The sequence below is a fragment of the Triturus cristatus genome, chromosome 4_1 (genome assembly GCF_964204655.1).
Source record: "Triturus cristatus chromosome 4_1, aTriCri1.1, whole genome shotgun sequence".
Lineage (NCBI taxonomy): Eukaryota > Metazoa > Chordata > Amphibia > Caudata > Salamandridae > Triturus > Triturus cristatus.
Window position 1 is genome coordinate 23,071,766 of NC_140585.1, and position 21,963 is coordinate 23,093,728.

General features: G+C 46.8%; 1 protein-coding gene across 2 annotated transcripts in view; it reads right to left on the bottom strand.

Annotated features, from left to right (window-relative positions):
- LOC146839349 (calcium-binding protein 1-like) overlaps window positions 1–21,963 on the bottom strand; it is a 430,695-nt gene that overhangs the window by 85,849 nt on the left and 322,883 nt on the right. Inside the window, exon 2 of one of the 2 annotated variants that reach the window (XM_085650348.1) lies at window positions 11,568–11,738. The exons of the other annotated variant lie outside the window; for it this stretch is intronic. Coding sequence (XP_085506474.1) covers window positions 11,568–11,738 — 171 coding nt within the window. The remainder of the gene's footprint in view (window positions 1–11,567; window positions 11,739–21,963) is intronic. 2 annotated transcript variants of the gene reach the window in all.

Sequence of the window (21,963 nt, forward strand, 5' to 3'; positions counted from 1 at the left end):
CAGTGTTCTGGGGTGACAAACAGGAGGGAACGTCTGTCCAATGAGATGCTGGGTGCCACCCAAAAGCATGACAACTTCCTCCACAAAGCACTACACTTCAAACTCCAACATGGGTGATTTCTCACCAGGGCAGTAAGAGCTGGCTAGACCAACCCACAGTGTGGCGCATTTCCATACACCCCGACCTCTGACCATGCACTATTATCTACTAGGGACCTATAGGTCGATTGCATTCCCTGGCCCTATTATCTACTAGGGATTTATAGGGTCCGTCATTTCCAATGGTTGGTGTACACTATTCCATTTACCTTTTTAATCATAGCACTCTCCCTGGGCCTGGCTAGCAGAGCCCAGGGTACAGTCAGTCAGAGTCAGTTACTACCAGTATCATTCAGCAATAAAATGAGGGTAAACAGGGCAACATGGTGACTTTCTAACAATGGGGCTTTAACGTTGTGTCCTAGGCAGACGACACTCAGGTGAAGTTCACTTTTAATTATCTGTACGACTCAATCACAGCCAACGTCCAAGGCTGCTGGATGCATAATAGCTGCCTCTGTCTTAACGCTGATAAATGTGGGATGCTACATTTTGGCAAATCCCTTCCTCGTGATGTGACCAGATTATGGCCCATGGAGTTGGGAAAACCTCCCTCTCCCGCATCAGTTGCACAACATCTTGGGGTGAAAATGGCCATGACCCTTTCATTTAAACTCCCGGGTCAGTCAACTGCTGGCGTCTGCTTTTCTCTATTGAAATCCCTGACAAAGTCCTTACAATTCTTGCCAGCATATACTGGGCAAGACATTGTCCAGGCTCTGATTTCATCAACAGTGGACTTTGTCAATAGTCTTTTTCTTGGGGCACAACAGGAGCTGACCAATAGATTGCAAAGGGCTCAAAAATGCGGCTGCTTGTCTTGTTTTGGAAATTCCGAGCGAATATCAATTTGGCAAGGTCCGAAAGCACTACAGAGGCTACCGATTTAGAAAAGCTAAAGGTTTAAAACTCTCATGTTGCAAAATATAGACTTGTAGATCAGATGGGCCCATTTTCTTTCCAGGACAAAATTAAATAGAACAGACCCCCAGGGCCCTTTGTTCTGAGAGCCAAACTTCTACAATAATCAAATATAACATGATCAGGCATTCCGTATGACTGCATTCATATCAATTCAGGTCCCTCTCGTTTGCCCGCATGAAACTTGTGATAGAAGCCAGAATGCAGGACTCTCCCTAGAAGTCCCAGCACATCTCACGATGTGCAGGGAACATGGCGAGACACCGCGAAGAAGAAAGCTCCCCTGAGGAGCAACCACGAGCCACGTGCCAGCGGTAAAGGAAGCAAAGGAGCACAAGGTTGGTTTGTAAAGAGACGAGGTGTAAGTTCAAGCTTCTCCTTTCAAGTTGATCAAACGTTGTTTGCTCTGGATCACAGGGGATGCGCCAACGTCTCACAATTCAAGGAAACCAGTCAGGACAACCCTGGTGTGCTGTGATTGGCCAGTCTTTTTCTTTAGATGGTGGCAGTGCTTAATTTGTAAAAGAAAGAGTGTTGGTGCCCGAAGCTCTACTCAGAAGCCGGCGGCTGGTGCAATTAAATGTTGGCATGCTGAATTTTAAGGCTGGTAGTCTTTAATCCACTACCAGACGCTCTCTGCCTCTTTTTCTTGCCCCTGCAGGGTCATGAGATCACTCACCAGAGATGCCCTCCACCCCTCCTCAGCATGGTCAATGCAGCAGAACCTCAGGCGTCTTCCCAGATACAATCAAAACTGAACAGATCCCCTGAACATTGAGAACCCTGAGAACCTCTCCCCTTACTGGCCGATCATGCTTCTACTTCAACACTGCTATCAGTCAGGCTTCAGTCGATGAGGAGGAACAGAGTCAGGAGCTGTGCAGTCACGGATGACGGCGTGCTCACAGGCAAAGGCAACCCGTGCTTCCTTCTTGGTCTATCATCAATATTCAGTACCATCCACCATGAAGCCCTGATAGATATCCTGCCGTTAGCATCAGATTTAACAACACTATTTTACAACTGTTCTCCATCTCCACTGACCTCAACAACCATCAACAACTCGTCCCGACAGGCACCTCTAGACTGCAGCAAATACCAGTGACCTGCATTACCATCAGAGTCTACCCTCCCTCCACAATCTGCAACCTAAACCAACAGCGGAGGACGCTCCTTCTCGCACCTAGCTGACTAGGCATGGAACGGCATTCCCTCCCTCTCAGAAGCGCACCCTGGCTCTGGCATTTCAGAAAGGATCTTAAAGCCTGGCTGTTTAACTGAACATGCCTCCAGACAGCAGCCAACGTCTCCAGCCCCTCGAGGCCCTCATGGGTGAGTTGGCAAACTTTATAAGTGTTTGATTAATAAAGTTGCGGGTTCTCCTAGTACTCCTGGCCAACCAGGACAGTCAACGTTTCCATGCATGCGAGTGACATAAAACAATGTGCAAAGTTCTCTGCCAGCACTGACATCGGCCTCCCCTAGGGTTGCCTAATCCTTGCACATGCAGGAAGATCATGTGACCTCCCCCCCGAACTGAATCCACCAAGTCTGGGTTTATCCTTGGCCCCACCAGTTCCTTCACGCTCAGTCAAGCAATGACTTCCAGTGTGAAGCTGAGTAGATTCTGTAGGAAGGTGGAATCTGACTATATGGTTGCCCCCACTTTTTTCCTGGTGTTTGAATGGTTTTTGACTAGTCTGGCTGGGATCCTGCTATCCAGGACCCCAGCCTATCTGCTTACTCCCTTAAATGATTGGTGTGCATATTAGATGCACTAGTGATTGGAAACTGTGGTACCTTATCAGCCCCTAGTATATGGTACCTTAGGTACCTAGGGCATTGGTACTTCACAGGCCTACCAGGGGCTGCAGCATGTATTATGCCACCCCTGGGAAGCACTCACAATCTGACACCACAGGCCTGCTACTGCAGCCTGGGTGAGGTAGTGTTAGCACTCCTCACTGAGGTATAGGTTCCTATATCTCACCATACACACACATATAAACCTATCAGTCACCCCTATGGTAGGCCCTATCAATCCCAAGGGCAGGGTGCTTGGTTTACTATGTGAGGGGGTGCTCCTGCCTGAGCAGGGCCCCTCTGCAGCTGGCAGAGTCTATTCTCTGCTGCTGTTTGTGGATGCGGTTAAACCATATACTCTTAAGTGCATTATAACCTCGCGGTAAATGCTAACTTTGGAATGACTGCATCAAAACATGTCGTGTTTGGTGTCAAACAACTTGGAATCCTACACCCACACCAGTAACTGGTGTGGGAGTAGGATCCCACCCGTCTAGAGGGGACGACATGTACACCCTGTACTACACGGTAGAAATCATCTAGAGCCCTGGCATCACAAAATGGATGCCACCAGCACAGACACCGGGCTGCCCTCCTGCTGCTGACCGAAACTCGCAGTGGAGGGAGCTCAACAAAGGGTTTCCTGTCACAGGGAGGTGTCACCACCTCCCAGACAGGGTTTAGTGTGTTGGAGCTGGGTGGGTGCACTCTTGAGTGCTTTGAAGTCCTGCACTGGGGGAGCAGTAGGCTCCTCTGTGCATATGCCAGCTCAAACCGATTCAGGGGCTGCCTGCCCCTGTCCTGGTGCGAAACTGGAAAAAAGGAAAGTGGGTGTAACCACCCACTACCCTGGCCCTCCTAGAGGAGTGGTCATAGAGCTAGTCCCTCCCATCTTATCAGTATAAGATACCACACGTTGCCAATGCAATTTAGATTACACCTGGACGGCGCTCAACGAAGAAGAATCCTGGCCCTTCAACTTTCTACTATCTTTAGAAGACCGAAGGATCTCCCTTGGAGTCAAGGAGTGACTCCCCTGCTTGGCAGGCACCTAAAGGACTGAACAACGGTTGCAAACTTTACCGCTCCCGCCGGAGCCCGAAGTCCCTGCGTCCCCTGAAGCTGATTTCCTGACCTCTCGTCGGCCATTTTGAGTCCCCAGCGGAACTGTGGCATCTGGACCCCACGAGTGACGAGGTACAGCAATACCAGGGAACCGTGCACTGATTTTGAGTGCAAGCCCTGAACGACAAACTACAAACTTGTGCTTTGGACCACTTAATGTCCAAGTCCCTAGCAGGTCTGAAACCCAAGATCAGTGGCCTACCTCGTCCCGAGTGACCGTGGGCTGCTCCTGAAGTTTCCCTGCAAAGGCATCTTCGCGGTTGCTTGCCGGTTGGCTAGTAGCCCTCCCAAAGACTTTCTGAACTGCTCCAAGGGTTCACCTGGTTGCTCTGAGCCTGCCCTCACTTACCTTCGCTGGGTAAGTCCATCGCACCTTGCTGGTCTGAACCATCCAAGATCTTTATTCTACTTGAGACTTGCAGTTGCCAAGGTTTGTTGGCTCCGATCCGACTGCCGACATGGCCATCAGCTGCAGACGTTGTGGGACCCTCCAACTCCAGCTGCTGGTCTTCCTCAATCTCTCCTGGACCACGTGGGCGAAGAGACAAACCACCATCAGCGACGTGAAGAGACTCGACAGTCGTGGTCATCTATCCTGAAGGCCACCGGTCACTGGCAAGTGACTCTGAACTCTGTCCCCTCAATTTCTAGGTCGCCTGCAACTCCAATCCATCGTTGGATTTCCACGGACACTTCACCCGACGACACAAGCAGCAAGACTTCACCAATTCCCATTGAAAGCAGCATCGCAACCCGACACCAAAGGACACCTCTGCACCCGGCTTCCCTGGGTGAGGTAACTCTGGCATTACAATGCCCAAGTGCGCATTGGCTATCGAAGTACTTACCCTGTAAGTTGTTTGCTTGTTGTCCATTCCGAAGTGCCCTAGAACTGTAAAATACAAACCGCGACATTTGCCATTGAAACGCATTGAAACCCGCGTGTGTGTTTAGACACTGCACGCGTCCTCTGTGGGCCGATTACTTACCTGTAAACACTGCAGTAGTGAAGCCCCAGCCATTCCCAAGGCCCTAGGCCTCTCACTTTTGCAAGTCGAGTTTGTTATACCACTATTTTAGTATATGGTCTGGTACGCCCCTAGGGCTAAAGCCATATTTGTGCTTAATTTATTGAGAACTGTTGATCTTATTAATGTTTACCTGGCTCTAATCTCATAAAGAGATTAGTAGAGTATATTTAGAAATAAATACATATATATTTGATATATATACCTGTGTGGTGTCTTTTCATTTGGTAATTCAAGAGATTATAAGGTAAAACAAGCTGCTTTACATTCCTCAGAGACTTAGCCTGAAGGCTGCTCTCCACAGCTACCACTAGGATAGCTTTCTTTAAAAGGTTGTCTTTAAACCTATCTACCAAGAGTCGAATTGGACTGGTGCAAGGTGGCCACTATAACTAGTGACCAGCATATGCCAGGCCAACTTCTCACATTGGTGGGCAGCGTGTGGGATTCCAGCTTGCCATTGTTTTACCAGAAAATCTCTATTTGAATTACTAACTGAAAACCACTAAAGGTACTCAAGGTACATATAAAGTCAAGCTAGTATCAATAAGTTCTACTGAACTTAGAGCTGTTTGTGAAGGGATAGCACACCCGTGCTACAGCTCAAGCTAGGATCAGTAGGCCACAAACTAGTGTAGGTAGAACAACACTGCACAACACTAGTATGCCTCACCAGGGTGGAGCCAGTGGGTCCATCCCATCTCAGTACAAAGATATAGCCTACACTGAACTGAAGGCCTTATGCTTTGAAAGACATCTGAGGGTGGGCAGTAGTCCCTCATCACAACACCTAATAGATCTGCTAGTAGCAGATGACCTGAAACAAGCTCTAGGAGCTACTGGGTCTGCATCAGGGGGTGGGTCACACATAGTCTCTTGGTCTGATGATGACAATCAAGATGACCTGGACTCTGTGGGTGAAGGGCCAGACCCAGAAGGGTCTGAAGAGAATAGAGGAAATCTCCCTAAGAGAGCTGACAGAGTGGAAGACAGGCCTAGGTCCCTCTCAAGGGACTCTGACAGGTCATATCACTCTGGAAGAGAATCTATTCCACAGAGGAACTCCTACTTTCCCAGAGAGAACTCCTCTGAAAGAAGGTTCAAGATGCTCCAGTATGAGGAAGCTAGGCTTGCCCTCAGAACCAAGCAATTGGCCTTAGATAGGGAAGCCTTCGAGCTCCAAAGAGCTTCAAAGAAAGAGGGGTTAGATACCCCTGGTGGCAGCAACAGTGTCCCTAGAGGCAGAGATTACATGCCAGATCATAGGAACCTGTCCAATGTTGTTCCTCCCTACCAGAGTGGGGATGATATCCACAAATGGATAACTGCTATGGAGAGGGCCTGTAAAGTTCAACAGGTCCCCCAGAAACAGTGGGCAGCAATCTTGTGGCTCTCCTTTTCAGATAAAGGTAGAGACAAGCTCCTCACTGTTAGAGAAGAAAATGCTAATGATTATAAAGCCCTGAAGAGTGCATTGATAGATGGGTTTGGCTTAACCACTGAACAGTACAGGTTGAAGTTCAGAGACACCCAGAAAGCACAGACTCAGGATTGGACTGACTTTGTTGATTGTGCAACCAAGGCTCTAGAAGGTTGGCTGGTGGGTAGTAGAGTAACTGATTTTAAAGGATTAAATAATTTGATTATGAGAGAGCAGATCCTTAATATTTGTCAAACTTACCATGTGCAATACATATCACCCTCTCCTCCAAGGAATTTGTAATCAGGGCCTAAGTAGAATTGCATAGTTCAACATACAAAATTGTACTGTGAACGTAGTTTACAGTCCTGATGAGCATCATTTTCAAAGTGTGTTTGGGAACAGATACATGCATGCAATATTGTTAGGTACACTTAAGCTTGGAATGGAGCCAAGAGGAGTGAGAGATGCAAATACCTACCACCAGTACACAGGTGACTGACTCAAATTTGTGGGATTGTTAGGATTTGGGACTGCTTTGCAGTGGGGGTGTCACCTTTTACGGAATAGCCAGGTCTTTACTGCATCCCTGAATCTGTGGTGGTTTTGGATGTTTCTTATCTTTGCGGGGAGTGAGTTTTAAAATGTTGCTCTGTTGAAAGAGAAGGATGTTTCATCAGTGTGTAACTTTCTGAAGGAAATGAATGAGGGCTGGGATGCTAGTTTTGAGGCCTGACTTCTAGTGTGCATGTATCAGTCAAGCTTTGTTTAGATTCCCCTGTTGGTAATGAAAAGTGTTCAAAAGAGGGGGATCTGACCAAGTATTTTGAGAGCAGGATATACTAGGGCAGGCAAAAAAGAACCCATTGGAAGCAGGAGCTGCCCACCTTCTACATAGGGCCTCAAGGCAGACCTCTCATAATCCTTGCTATAATAGTTACATTTAACTGAGGAGATACCAGGAGGGAATGTGGAAGCGAGAGATAACTTCTTTGAGGTCAGAGGCCAACATGGTTGTCTTGTCTTCTGTAATACACTTAGAAACTTTTCTGGAGCTTTTTCTTCCGACATCGCTCGACCCTCTAAAGCAGGCCTATTTTGGTGCAGGCTCTCTGGCTTGACTTTCTGTGAGGCCCCGGTCAAATTTCAGAAGTCTTGAGATCCGGAGATTTCAGCGGGACAACCCTGAAATCTTGCCTGGGTCGTGGTTGAAGGGAGTTGCCTAGAATCTCGATGTGGGGTTGGTCACCTCATGGAGTTTTTCACAAAAGTTCTCCAAAGTTCTCCAAACTTTAAGAGGTGCTTCCTGGCGGTCTTCTTGCGGATACAAACTGTCCAAAAAACAACCCAAAAAGTCTTGAATCTCCTAGATGGTCTCTGGGATGTCTGGACTACAATTCCTATAATGCACCTCGCCAAATCCTTAAAAGTCCACAGGATGCAATCTTGGTGGAGATTCTGCAGGTGGACTCTCTTAACTTGTTGTTTGCAGGGATTCTACTCCTTTATCCTTCTTGAAGCAAGGGAGAATCCCAGTGCTGTAGTACCAGATTGTGCAGTGGTCACAGCCAGTGAGAGTGCTGGGCAGTCCTTCTTCTCCTTGTAGCATCAGGCAGCAGATCTAAGAGACTACGCAGCTCCCACATATTTATACAGTGTTCTGGGGTGACAAACAGGAGGGAACGTCTGTCCAATGAGATGCTGGGTGCCACCCAAAAGCATGACAACTTCCTCCACAAAGCACTACACTTCAAACTCCAACATGGGTGATTTCTCACCAGGGCAGTAAGAGCTGGCTAGACCAACCCACAGTGTGGCGCATTTCCATATACCCCGACCTCTGACCATGCACTATTATCTACTAGGGACCTATAGGTCGATTGCATTCCCTGGCCCTATTATCTACTAGGGATTTATAGGGTCTGTCATTTCCAATGGTTGGTGTACACTATTCCATTTACCTTTTTAATCCTAGCACTCGCCCTGGGCCTGGTTAGCAGAGCCCAGGGTACAGTTAGTCAGAGTCAGTTACTACCAGTATCATTCAGCAATAAAATGAGGGTAAACAGGGCAACATGGTGACTTTCTAACAATGGGGCTTTAACGTTGTGTCCTACGCAGACGACACTCAGCTGATGTTCACTTTTAATTATCTGTACGACTCAATCACAGCCAACGTCCAAGGCTGCTGGATGCATAATAGCTGCCTCTGTCTTAACGCTGATAAATTTGGGATGCTACATTTTGGCAAATCCCCTCCTCTTGATGTGACCAGATTATGGCTCATGAAGTTGGGAAAACCTCGCTCTCCTACATCAGTTGCACAACATCTTGGGGTGAAAATGGCCATGACCCTTTCATTTAAACTCCCGGGTCAGTCAACTTCTGGCGTCTGCTTTTCTCTATTGAAATCCTTGAGAGCGTCCTTACAATTCTTGCCAGCATATACTGGGCAAGACATTGTCCAGGCTCTAATTTCATCAACAGTGGACTTTGTCAATAGTCTTTTTCTTGGGGCACAACAGGAGCTGACCAATAGATTGCAAAGGGTTCAAAAATGCGGCTGCTTGTCTTGTTTTGAAAATTCCGCACGAAAATCAATTTGGCAAGGTCCGAAAGCACTACAGAGGCTACTAATTTGGAAAAGCTTAAGGTTTAAAACTCTCATGTTCCAAAATATAGACTTGTAGATCAGATGGGTCCATTCTCTATCCAGGACAAAATTAAATAGAACAGACCCCCAGGGCCCTTTGTTCTGCGAGCCAAACTTCTACAATAATCAAATATAACATGATCAGGCATTCCGTATGACTGTATTCATATGGATTCAGGTTTCTCTCGTTTGCCCGCATGCAGCGTATGATAGAATCCGGAATGCAGGACTCTCCCTAGAAGTCCCAGCACGTCTCACGATGTGCAGGGAACATGGCGACACACCGCCGAAGAAGAAAACTCCCCTGAGGAGCAACCACAAGCCACGTGCCAGCGGTAAAGGAAGCAAAAGAGCACAAGGTTGGTTTGTAAAGAGACGAGGTGTACGTTCAAGCCTTCTCCTTTCAAGTTGATCAAACATTGTTTGCTCTTTTACAGTGCCTGATTGGTTTTGATCCTGTCTGATTTTGCTGCGGATATGTATGTCCATAACTGTAATGTCATTGACTTGCTGGTTTGAATAAACAAATTTCCACAAAAAAAAAACATTGTTTGCTCTGGACCACAGGGGATGCGCCAACATCTCACAATTCAAGGAAACCAGTCAGGACAACCCTGGTGTGATTGGCCAGTCTTTTTCTTTAGATGGTGGCAGTGCTTAATTTGTAAAAGAAAGAGTGTCGGTGCCCGAAGCTCTACTCAGAAGCCAGCGGCTGGTGCAATTAAATGTTGGCATGCTGAATTTTAAGGCTGGTAGTCTTTAATCCACTACCAGATGCTCTCTGCCTCTTTTTCTTGCCCCTGCAGGGTCATGAGATCACTCACCAGAGATGCCCTCCACCCCTCCTCAGCATGGTCAATGCAGCAGAACCTCAGGCGTCTTCCCAGATACAATCAAAACTGAACAGATCCCCTGAACATTGAGAACCCTGAGAACCTCTCCCCTTACTGGCCGATCATGCTTCTACTTCAACACTGCTATCAGTCAGGCTTCAGTCGATGAGGAGGAACAGAGTCAGGAGCTGTGCAGTCACGGATGACGGCGTGCTCACAGGCAAAGGCAACCCGTGCTTCCTTCTTGGTCTATCATCAATATTCAGTACCATCCACCATGAAGCCCTGATAGATATCCTGCCATTAGCATCAGATTTAACAACACTATTTTACAACTGTTCTCCATCTCCACTGACCTCAACAACCATCAACAACTCGTCCCGACAGGCACCTCTAGACCGCAGCAAATACCAGTGACCTGCATTACCATCAGAGTCTACCCTCCCTCCACAATCTGCAACCTAAACCAACAGCGGAGGACGCTCCTTCTCGCACCTAGCTGACGAGGCATGGAACGGCATTCCCTCCCTCTCAGAAGCGCACCCTGGCTCTGGCATTTCAGAAAGGATCTTAAAGCCTGGCTGTTTAACTGAACATGCCTCCAGGCAGCAGCCAACTTCTCCAGCCGCTCAAGGCCCTGATGGGTGAGTTGGCAAACTTTATAAGTGTTTGATTGATAAAGTTGCAGGTTCTCCTAGTACTCCTGGCCAACCAGGACAGTCAACGTCTGCATGCATGCGAGTGACATAAAACAATGTGCAAAGTTCTCTGCCAGCACTGACATTGGCCTCCCCTAGGGCTGCCTAATCCTTGCACATGCAGGAAGATCATGTGACCTCCCCCCCAAACTGAATCCACCAAGTCTGGGTTTATTCTTGGCCCCACCAGTTCCTTCACGCTCAGTCAAGCAGTGACTTCCAGCGTGAAGCTGAGTAGATTGATTCCCACTACAGCTCACCCAAATTATGAACCCTTCTTCAGAAGCCACACTTCCAAGAAATTACATTTAGGGACTGAGTTACAGTTCGCTGGACAGGGGCTCTGTCACCAATCTGACTAATATTCCACCCAGTCACAGCGCTAGATTTTCAGGCGTGTGCTCATGTTCTGAGTCTGGTTGTCCACACATTGGTGGAGGTGACATGGAGGTAAGAGATGGCTCACCCGGCCTGGGAAGACCAACCATGTCTGCAAGGGAGGAGGATTTCAGACGCTGCTGAGACATGTACATGCCCAGTGGAGGGAATGAGTGGACATTGGGTGTTGGAGTAGTGACAAGCTGTGCATAAGGTAGTAATAGAGAGATGCCCTATCCAGTTGACACGAAGAAGATACTCAGTGTAGGGTAGTGAGAGCTCACTGGGTATAGAGTTAAAGACAAGATCACTGCATGAGGAAGTAAAGACATACTCCATGTAGGGATATAGAGGACACATTAGGTAAAGGCATATTGAGAACTCATTAGGTGTAGAGTCAAGGGAACACACTGTGGGAGGAAGTGAGGACACACTGGGTTCAGTCTCAGTGGTTACACACACCTTTGTATAGTAGGGACACGCCGGAAGTATGATAACATTGACATACACCATGTTGAGGTAGGGGTTACTCATATGAGATGGCGTGGTAGGACATACATGAGAGGTTAGGCCAGAGGGAAGGTGGGGGTGGGCTTTAGTGTTACATACAAGCTGTGTGATGGCAATACTCTGTCGAAGGAAGATACAGGCCGGGCCCACCAGGCTGTGTAGCACCGAATACCGCTGGAGAGGTGCGTAGAATGCATCCACAAAGTCTTCCGTGTCTGAGGCGTCAGCGTCTGGGGAGGTTGGGACCCCGGGCCGTCTTGGCTTGCCATCCTGAAGCAAATAAGGTAATTAGAAAGGAGGCAGAGGGGGGTGGGGTGAAGTCCATTCCCTGATAGGCCAATCAGCGCTGGTCTGTGCAGACCCTGGTCTCACTTCCTTCCTTCTTGGATGCACTCCCAGATGGTTTCCATGGCAATGGGAGGACACCAGGAAGGGTGGTGAGGAAACTCAAGGTTGAGTGAGGGAGGAAAGAGAGGGGTGTCCCTGGCAGGACAGATAGGGGGTACACTAGGTAAACAAAAGGATGGAGAAATGGCAGGTGTGAAAGAAGAAAATAAGGTGTATAGATGTTAAGTGTGGTACTGTTGAGGAAGACATCTGAAGGGTCTGGGGAGAGGAATGTAGGATCATGAGTAAGAAAGAATTAAGGGAAATGAGTGACACAAGGCAGTGATGAATCGGCAGAAAAAATGTAGTATGTGAGGGATACAAAATTGGGATGTATGGAGGAAAGGTAATATGTATGATGATCAAAGGATGTGAATTTATATGAAAGAGAAGATACAGATCGGGAAATAAAGGGAGTGGTGTGTATATGAGAGCTTACACATGGGGTGGAAGAGATAAAACACAGGATAAATGTTGGAGGAAAAAGAAAGGACATGACAGGAAAAAAAACATGTGGGTCATGAGGAATGGAGGCTGAAAGGGATGAAAGTAAAGTAGTATGAGGGCTAAATTCTACTTGTGTGATGGATGAAAGATAGGGCTAATATGGGCGTAGGCTATACATTAGAAGGCAGAGCAGAGGAAGGATAGACTTGGGATATACAAAAAGAACATATAAGGACATAGGAAGATAAAATAAAGTTGTGTTTATAGCAGAGTAAAGGGGTGAGAGGACGATAAAATGGGTGAGAATAAGAGAGGAACAATATTACGTGTTAAAGAGAGGGGGCGGTACACTGGGTAAATAAATTTAACATGGGAGGGATAAAAAAACATTCATACATATATGAGGGAGACGTAATAGTACTGTAGTAAGTAACCCTGGGAGGGTAACTCCGCTCCGCCTATTGAGTTTGGCGAGATTTGCCTTCTCCACGCTCCGTGGCGAACGCGGAGATAGGGAAAACTCCGCCTCCGTGGTGGAGCGGAGTTAGCGGCTCCCTCCCCCCTTCCAAATACTTTCAAAATAATAAAATGAAGGCACTTTCTGCTGCCTTCCCTGCCTGGCCACTCTCCTTCCTGCTCCTCTTGCGTCCTTTTTCATAAAAAAACACTACGTTGTACATCTTGCGAGTGTGGCGAGGAGGAGGAAGGAGAGCGGCCAGGCAGGGAGGCGGCAGAAACACAGGTAAGTGCTTTCTTTTTTTATTTTTAAAGCATTTGAGACGCGGGAGCAGGGAGGGAGCGGAGCTATGCGTAGCTCCACAGAGTTTTTTTCAAACTCCGTGGAGCTACACATAGAGGCACTAAGCCAGCTCTGCCAACCCTTGAAATTGAGGGCGACCAATAGTTTTAACTGAAGGGAAGAATAAGGGTAATAAAACTGTGTTTCAGTTGGAGGAGATAAGATGAAGGTGTTACAAAGATTTCTAAGAGGAAGAAGAATGGGTGTATCAATGAGAAATGGTGGGTGAGTACAAGGAGGAAGGACAGAGTTGTACCAAGGAGTACTGATGGGTGAGAATGAGGAGGAATGAGAGGGGTGTATCAAGGAACACTGATGGGTGAGTATGAGAAGGAAGCACAAATGTACCAAGGAGAATTGATGGGCGAGTATGAAGAGGAAGGAAGGACAGATGCATCAAAGAGTACACATGGTTGAGTATTAGGAAGAAGCACAAAGGTGAATCAAGGAGAACTGATGGGTGAGTATGAGGAGGAAGGACAGGAATGTGTCAAAGAGTAGTGATGGGTGAGTATGAGGAGGAAGGACAGATGTATCAAGGAGAACTGATGGGTGAGTATGAGGAGGAAGGACAAGGGTGTATCAATGAGTACTGATGGCTGAGAATGAGGAGGAAAGACAGATGTATCAAGGAGAACTGATGGGTGAGTATGAAAAAGAAGGACAGGTTAATCAAGGAGAACTGATGGGTGAGTATGATGAGGAAGGGCAAGGGTGTATTAATGATTACTGATGGCTGAGTATGAGGAGGAAAGACAGATGTATCAAGGAGAACTGATGGGTGAGTAAGAGGAGGAAGGACATTGGTGTATCAATGAGTACCAATGGGTGAGTATGAGGAGGAAAGACAGATGTATCAAGGACAAATGATGTGTGAGTATGTGGAGGAAGGACATGGGTGTATCAAGGAGCACTGATGGGTGAGAATGAGGAGGAAAGACATGGGTGTATCAAGGAGTACTGATGGGTCAGTATGAGGAGGAATGACATGGGTGTATCAAGGATCGCTGATGGGTGAGTATGAGGAGGAAGGAAAAATGTATCAAGGAGAACTGATGGGCGAGTATGAGGAGGAAGGAAGGACAGATGCATCAAAGAGTACGCATGGGAGAGTATGAGGAAGAAGCACAAAGGTGAATCAAGGAGAACTGATGGGTGAGTATGAGGAGGAAGGACCGATGTATCAAGAAGAATTGATGGGTGAGTATGTGGAAGAAGGACAGATGTATCAAGAAACACTAATGGGTGAGATTGAGAAGGAAGCACAAATGTACCAAGGAGAACTGAAGGCTGAGAATGAGGAGGAAGGTAGGACAGATGTATCAAAGAGTACTTCTGGGTGAGTATGAGGAAGAAGCAGAAGGGTGTATCAAGGAGAGCTGATGGGTGAGTATGATGAGGAAGGACAGATGTATCAAGAAGAAGTGATGGGTGAGTATGAGGATGAAGAACAGATATATCAAGGAGTACTGATGGGTGAGTATGAGGAGGAAGGACAGATGTACCAAGGAAAACTGATGGGTGAGTATGAGGAGGAAGGAAAGACAGATGTATCAAAGAGTACGTATGGGTGAGTATGAGGAAGAAGCACAAGGGGGTATCAAGGAGAATTGATGGGTGAGTTTTAGGAAGAAGGACAAATGTATCAACGAGAACTGGTGGGTGAGTATGAGGAGGAAGGACAGGAATGTGTCAAAGAGTAGGGATGGGTGAGTATGAGGAGGATGGACAGATGTATCAAGGAGAACTGATGGGTGAGTATGAGGAGGAAGGACAAGGGTGTATCAATGAGTACTGATGGCTGAGAATGAGGAGGAAAGACAGATGTATCAAGGAGAACTGATGGGTGAGTATGAAAAAGAAGGACAGGTTAATCAATGAGAACTGATGGGTGAGTATGATGAGGAAGGGCAAGGGTGTATTAATGAGTACTGATGGCTGAGTATGAGGAGGAAAGACAGATGTATCAAGGAGAACTGATGGGTGAGTAAGAGGAGGAAGGACATTGGTGTATCAATGAGTACCAATGGGTGAGTATGAGGAGGAAAGACAGATGTATCACGGACCAATGATGGGTGAGTATGTGGAGGAAGGACATGGGTGTATCAAGGAGCACTGATGGGTGAGAATGAGGAGGAAAGACATGGGTGTATCAAGGAGTACTGATGGGTCAGTATGAGGAGGAATGACATGGGTATATCAAGGATCGCTGATGGGTGAGTATGAGGAGGAAGGAAAAAAGTATCAAGGAGAACTGATGGGTGAGTATGAGGAAGAAGGACAGATGTATCAAGGAGAACTGATTGGTGAGTATGGGGAGGAAGGACATGGGTGTATCAATGAGTACCGATGGGTGAGTATGAGGAAGAAAGACAGATGTATCAAGGAGAACTGATGGGTGAGTATGAGGAGGAAGGACAGTGGTGTATCAAGGAGCACTGCTGGGTGAGTATGAGGCGGAAGGACAGACGTATCAAGCAGTACAGATTGACGAGTATGAGGAGGAAAGACAAGAGTGTGTCAAGGAGTAGTGATGCGTGAGTATGAGGAGGAAGGACAGATGTATCAAGGAGAACTGATGGGTGAGTATGAGGAGGAAGGTCATTATATCAAGGATAACTGATGGTTGAGTATGAATAGGAAGGACAGGTGTATCGAGGAGAACTGATGGGTGAGTATGAGGAGGAAGGTCAAATGTATCAAGGATAACTGATGGGTGAGTATGAGGAGAAAGGACAAATGTATCAACGAGAACTGATGGGTGAGTATGAGATGGAAGGACATGGGTGTATCAAGGAGTACTGGTGTGTGAGTATGAGGTGGAAGCACAGGAGTGAATCAAGGAGAACTGATGGGTGAGTATGAGGAGGAAGGGCAGATGTATCAAGGAGAACTGATGGGTGACTATGAGGAGGAAGGACCGATGTATCAAGGAGAACTGATGGGTGAGTATGATGAGAAAGAGCAAGGGTGTATCAATGAGTACTGATGGCTGAGTATGAGTAGGAAAGACAGATGTATCAAGGAGAACTGATGGGTGAGTATGAGGTGGAAGGAGAGGAGTGAATCAAGGAGAACTGATGGGTGAGTATGAGGAGGAAGGACAGATGTATCAAGGAGATCTGATGGGTAAGTATGATGAGGATGGACAGATGTATCGAGGATCCCTGATGGGTGAGTATGAGGAGGAAGGACAGATGTATCAAGGAGAACTGATAGGTGAGTATAATGAGGAAGTGCAAGGGCGTATAAATGAGTACAGATGGCTGAGTATGAGTAGGAAAGACAGATGTATCAAGGAGAACGGATGGGTGAGTATGAGGAGAAAGGACAGGAGTGTATCAAGAAGAACTGATGGGTGAGTATAAGGAGGAAGGACAGATGTATCAAGGAGAACTGATGGGTGAGTATGAGGAGGAAGGACAGATGTATCAAGGATCCCTGATGGGTGAGTATGAGGAGGAAGGACAGAAGCATCAAGGAGTACTGATGGGTGAGTATGAGGAGGAAGAACAAATGTATCAAGGCAAACTGATGGGTGAGTATGAGGAGGAAGGACAGATGTATCAAGGAGAACTGATGGGTGAGTTTATGGAGTAAGGACAGATGTAACAAGGAGAACTGATGGGTGAGTATGATGAGGAAGGGCATGGGTCTATTAATGAGTACTGATGGCTGAGTATGAGGAGGAAACACTGATGTATCAGGGAGAACTGATGGGTGAGTATGAGGAAGAAAGACAGATGTATCAAGTAGAACTGATGGGTGAGTATGCGGAGGAAGGACAAGGGTGTATTAATGAGTACTGATGGCTGAGTATGAGGAGGAAAGACAGATGTATCAAGGAGAACTGATTGGTGAGTATGAGGAGGAAGGACAGATGTATCAAGGAGAACTGATGGGTGAGTATGATGAGGAAGGGAAGGGTGTATTAATGAGTACTGATGGCTGAGTATGAGGAGGAAAGACAGATGTATCAAGGAGAACTGACTGGGGAGTATGAGAAGGAAGGACAGATGTATGAAGGACAACTGATGAGTGAGTATGAGGAGGAAGGACATGGGTGAATCAAGGAGCACTGATGGGTGAGTATGAGGAGGAATGACATATGTATCAAGGAAAAATGATGGGGTTTATGAGGCGAAGGACAGATGTATCAAGGAGAACTGATCGGTGAGTATGAGAAGGAAGGACAGATGTATGAAGGACAACTGATGAGTGAGTATAAGGAGGAAGGACATGGGTGAATCAAGGAGCACTGATGGGTGAGTATGAGGAGGAATGACATGTGTATCAAGGAAAAATTATGGGGGTTATGAGGCGAAGGACAGATGTATCAAGGAGAACTGATCAGTGAGTATGAGAAGGAAGGACAGATGTATCAAGGAGAACTGATGGGTGAGTATGAGGAGGAAGGACAGATGAATCAAGGTGAACTGATGGGTGAGTATGATGAGGCAGGGCAAGGGTGCATCAATGAGTACTGATGGCTGAGTATGAGTAGGAAAGACAGATGTTTCAAGGAGAAATGATGGGTGAGTATGAGGTGGACGGATAGATGTATCAAGGAGAACTGATGGGTGAGTATGATGAGGAAGAACAGATGTATCAAGGATCCCTGATGGGTGAGTATAAGGAGGAAAGACAGATGTATCAAGGAGAACTGATGGTTGAGTATGAGGAGGAAGAACAGATGTATCAAGGCGAACTGATGGGTGAGTATGAGGAGAAAGGAGAGATGTATCAAGAAGAACTGATGGGTGAGTATGATGAGGAAGGACAGATGTATCAAGGAGAACTGATGGGTGAGTATGAGGAGGAAGGACATGAGTATATCAAGGAACACTGATGGGTGAATATGAGGAGGAAGGACATGGGTGTATGAAGGAGAACTGATTGGTGAGTATGAGAAGGAAGGAAAATTGGTGTATCAAGGAGCACTGATGGGTGAGTATGAGGAGGAAGGACATGGGTGTATCAAGGAGGACTGATGGGTGAGTATTAGGAGGAAGGACAAATGTATCATGGAGAACTGATGTCTGAAAATGTGGAGGAAGGATATGGGTGTATGAAAGAGCACTGATGGGTGAGTATGAGGAGGGAGGACAAGGGTGTATCAAGGAGCACTGATGGGTGAGTATGTGTAGGAGGGCCAAATGTATCAAGGAGAACTGATGGGTGAGTATGAGGAGGAAGGACATGGGTGTATCACGGAGTAGTGATGGTTGAGTATGAGGAGGAAGGGCAGATGTATCAATGAGAACTGATGTGTGAGTATGAGGAAGAAGGACAAATGTATCAAGGATAACTCATGTGTGAGTATGAGCGGGAAGAACAGATGAATCAAGGAAAACTGATGGGTAAGTATGAGGAGGGAGGACATGGGTGTATCAAGGAGTCATGATGGGTGAGTATGAGGAGGAAGGACAGATGTATCAAGGAGTACTAATCGGTGAGAATGAGGAAGGAGAGGAGTGAGTCAAGGAATAGTGATGGGTGAGTATGAGGAGGAAGGACAGATTTATCAAAGAGAACTGATGGGTGAGTATGAGGGGGAAGAACATTGGTGTATCAAGGAGCACTGATTGGTGAGTATGAGAAGGAAGGACAGATGTATGAAGGAGAACTGATGGGTGAGTGTGAGGAGGAAGGACATGGTTGTGTCAAGGAGTACTGATTGGTGAGTATGAGGAGGAAGGACAGATGTATCAAAGAGAGCTGATGGGTGAGTATGAGGAGGAAGGACATGGGTGTATGAAGGAGTACTGATGGGTGAGTATGAGGAGGAAGGACAGATGTATCAAGGAAAACTGATGGGTGAGTATGAGCAGAAGGACAAGGGTGTGTCTAGGAGCACTGATGGGGGAGTATGAGGAGGAAGGACAAATGTATCAAGAAGAACGTATGGGTGAGTATGAGGAGGAAGCACAGATGTATCCATGAGAACTGATCGGTGAGAATGAGGAAGGAGAGGAGTGAGTCAAGGAATAGTGATGGGTGAGTATGAGGAGAAAGGACAGATTTATCAAAGAGAACTGATGGGTGAGTATGAGGGGGAAGGACATGGGTGTATCACGGAGCACTGATTGGTGAGAATGAGAAGGAAGGACAGATGTATCAAGGAGAACTGATGGGTGAGTGTGAGGAGGAAGGACAGATGTATCAATGAGAACTGATGGGTGAGTATGAGGAGAAAGGACAGATGCATCAAGGAGAACTGATGGGTGAGTATGAGGAGGAAGGACATTGGTGTATCAAGGAGCACTGCTGGGTGAGTATGAGGTGGAAGGACAGATGTATCAAGCAGTACAGATTGAAGAGTATGAGGAGGAAGGACAAGAGTGTGTCAAGCAGTAGTGATGGGTGAGTATGAGGAGGAAGGACAGATGTATCAAGGAGAACTGATGGGTGAGTATGAGGAGGAAGGTCAAATTTATCAAGGATAACTGATGGTTGAGTATGAATAGGAAGGACAGGTGTGCCGAGGATAACTGATGGGCGAGTATGAGGAGGAAGGTCAAATGTATCAAGGATAACTGATGGGTGAGTATGAGGAGAAAGGACAAATGTATCAAGGAGAACTGATGGGTGAGTATGAGGAGGAAGGACAGATGTATCAAGGAGAACTGATGGATGAGTATGAGGAGGAAGGACATGGGTGTATCAAGGAGCACTGATGGGTGAGTATGAGGAGGAAGGACAGATGTATCAAAGAGAACTGATGGGTGAGTATGAGGAGAAAGGACAGGAGTGTGTCAATGAGTAGTGATGGGTGAGTATGAGGAGGAAGGACAGATGTTTCAAGGAGAACTGATGTGTGATTATGAGGAGGAAGGACAGATGTATCAAGGAGAACTGATGGTTGAGTATGAGGAGGAAGGACAAATATATCAAGAAGAACTGATGGGTGAGTATGAGGAGGAATGACAAATGTATCAAAGAGAACTGATGAGTGAATATGAAGCGGAAGGACATGGGTGTATCAAGGAGGACTGATGGGTGAGTATGAGTTGGAAGGACAGATGTATCAAGGAGAACTGATGGGTGAGTATGAGGAGAAAGGACAGATGTATCAAGGAGAACTGATGGGTGAGTATGAGGAGGAAGGACATCGGTGTATCAAGGAGCACTGATGGGTGAGCAAGATGAAGAAGGGAAAGGGGGTACTAATGAGTACTGATGGCTGAGTATGAGGCGGAAGGACAGATGTGTCAAGCAGTGCTGATGGAAGAGTATGAGGAGGAAGGACAGGAGTGTGTCAAGGAGTAGTGATGGGTGAGTATGAGGAGGAAGGTCAAATGTATCAAGGATAACTGATGTGTGAGTATGAGGAGAAAGGACTAATGTATCAAGGAGAACTGATGGGTGAGTATGAGGAGGACGGACATGTGTGTATCAAGGACCTCTGATAGGTGAGTATGAGTTGGAAGGACAGATGTATCAAGGAGAACTGTTGGGTGAGTATGAGGAGGAAGGACAGGAGTGTGTCAAGAAGTAGTGATGGGTAAGTATGAGCAGGAAGGACAGATGTATCAAGGAGAACTGATGGGTGAGTATGAGGAGGAAGGACAAATATATCAAGGAGAACTGATGGGTGAGTATGAGGAGGAAAGACAAAGGTATCAAAGAGAACTGATGAGTGAGTATGAAGAGGAAGGACATGGGTGTATCAAGGAGTACTGATGGATGAGTATGAGGAGGAAGGACATAGGTGTATCAAGGGTCCCTGATGGGTGAGTATGAGGAGGATTGACAGATATATCAAGGAGTACTGATGAGTGAGTATGGGGAGAAAGGAGAGAGGTATATGAAGATCAAATGAAGGGTGTGTGCAAGGAGGAAGGACAGCTGAGTAAAGGTGTAATGATGGGCTTGTACAAGGAGGAAGGACTGATGGGTGTCTATGAGGAGGATGGAAAAGGCGTGTGACGGTGTAATTATGAGTGAGTACGAGGATGACACAAGATAGAATTGTATTTCGGTCAAAATATATAAAAGTCTAATAATGTAAAAATATGGAGAATTTCGCAAAGGATAAACATGGAAGCCTGAGGAAAGCAAGAACGAGGGGTAGTAGAAAGAAGGTTACAGTGTAGAAAAAAGGGGTCTCTGAGGAAGGTTTGATTGCAGTGAATTTGTGGAGTAATATGGGGACATATCAAGAAGAAAGATGGGGTGTCTGCAGATGGACGGAACCGCAGGCTAAAAATAACGAATGTTAGTTGTGTCTGAGTGAGGAATGTGGGTGGTTCAAAGAGGAAAAGAAAGGCACATGCTGAAACGGCAGAGGTGCCATGGATGGAAGGAGAGCGAGTAGCTGCCACTAACTATTGGGGGTTATCAGGGTGCTAAGACATGGTGGGAGGATAGAGTGGTCCACCCATAGGAAGGATGGGAGAGACAAGTGTGTAAGTGGAATAAAGAAGGAAAAGAGGAGTGTGTAAGTGGGGGAGAGAAGGAAGTGTGGCATATTTAAGCAGAGAAGAGCTTGATGTGTAAGTGGGGGAGATAAGAAGACAGCTACGGCCCGTCCTGACAGCCGGATGGGCCATAGACCCCGCCCACCTTTTTACCTACAGGAAGAGTGTCTGTCAGGCTGAACAAAGCACAGCCTGACAGACACTCTTCTTGCTCAGCTCAGGTAGCCAGGAGCTAAACATCTGCTCTGGTGGCCGTGACCTCTTCAGCCTGGCAAACCAGCTCCGGGCCCTGACCTTGTGACGAGGGGGAGCATCATTGATAGTGATAGATACTTCAGGGTCCAGGTCCAAGACTGACTCCGCATCACAGGGTGAGGTCAGGTCTGCAACTCTCACTGACCTCCATCCCACTCTGAGACGAGGTAGAGACTGCTGCCTCCGC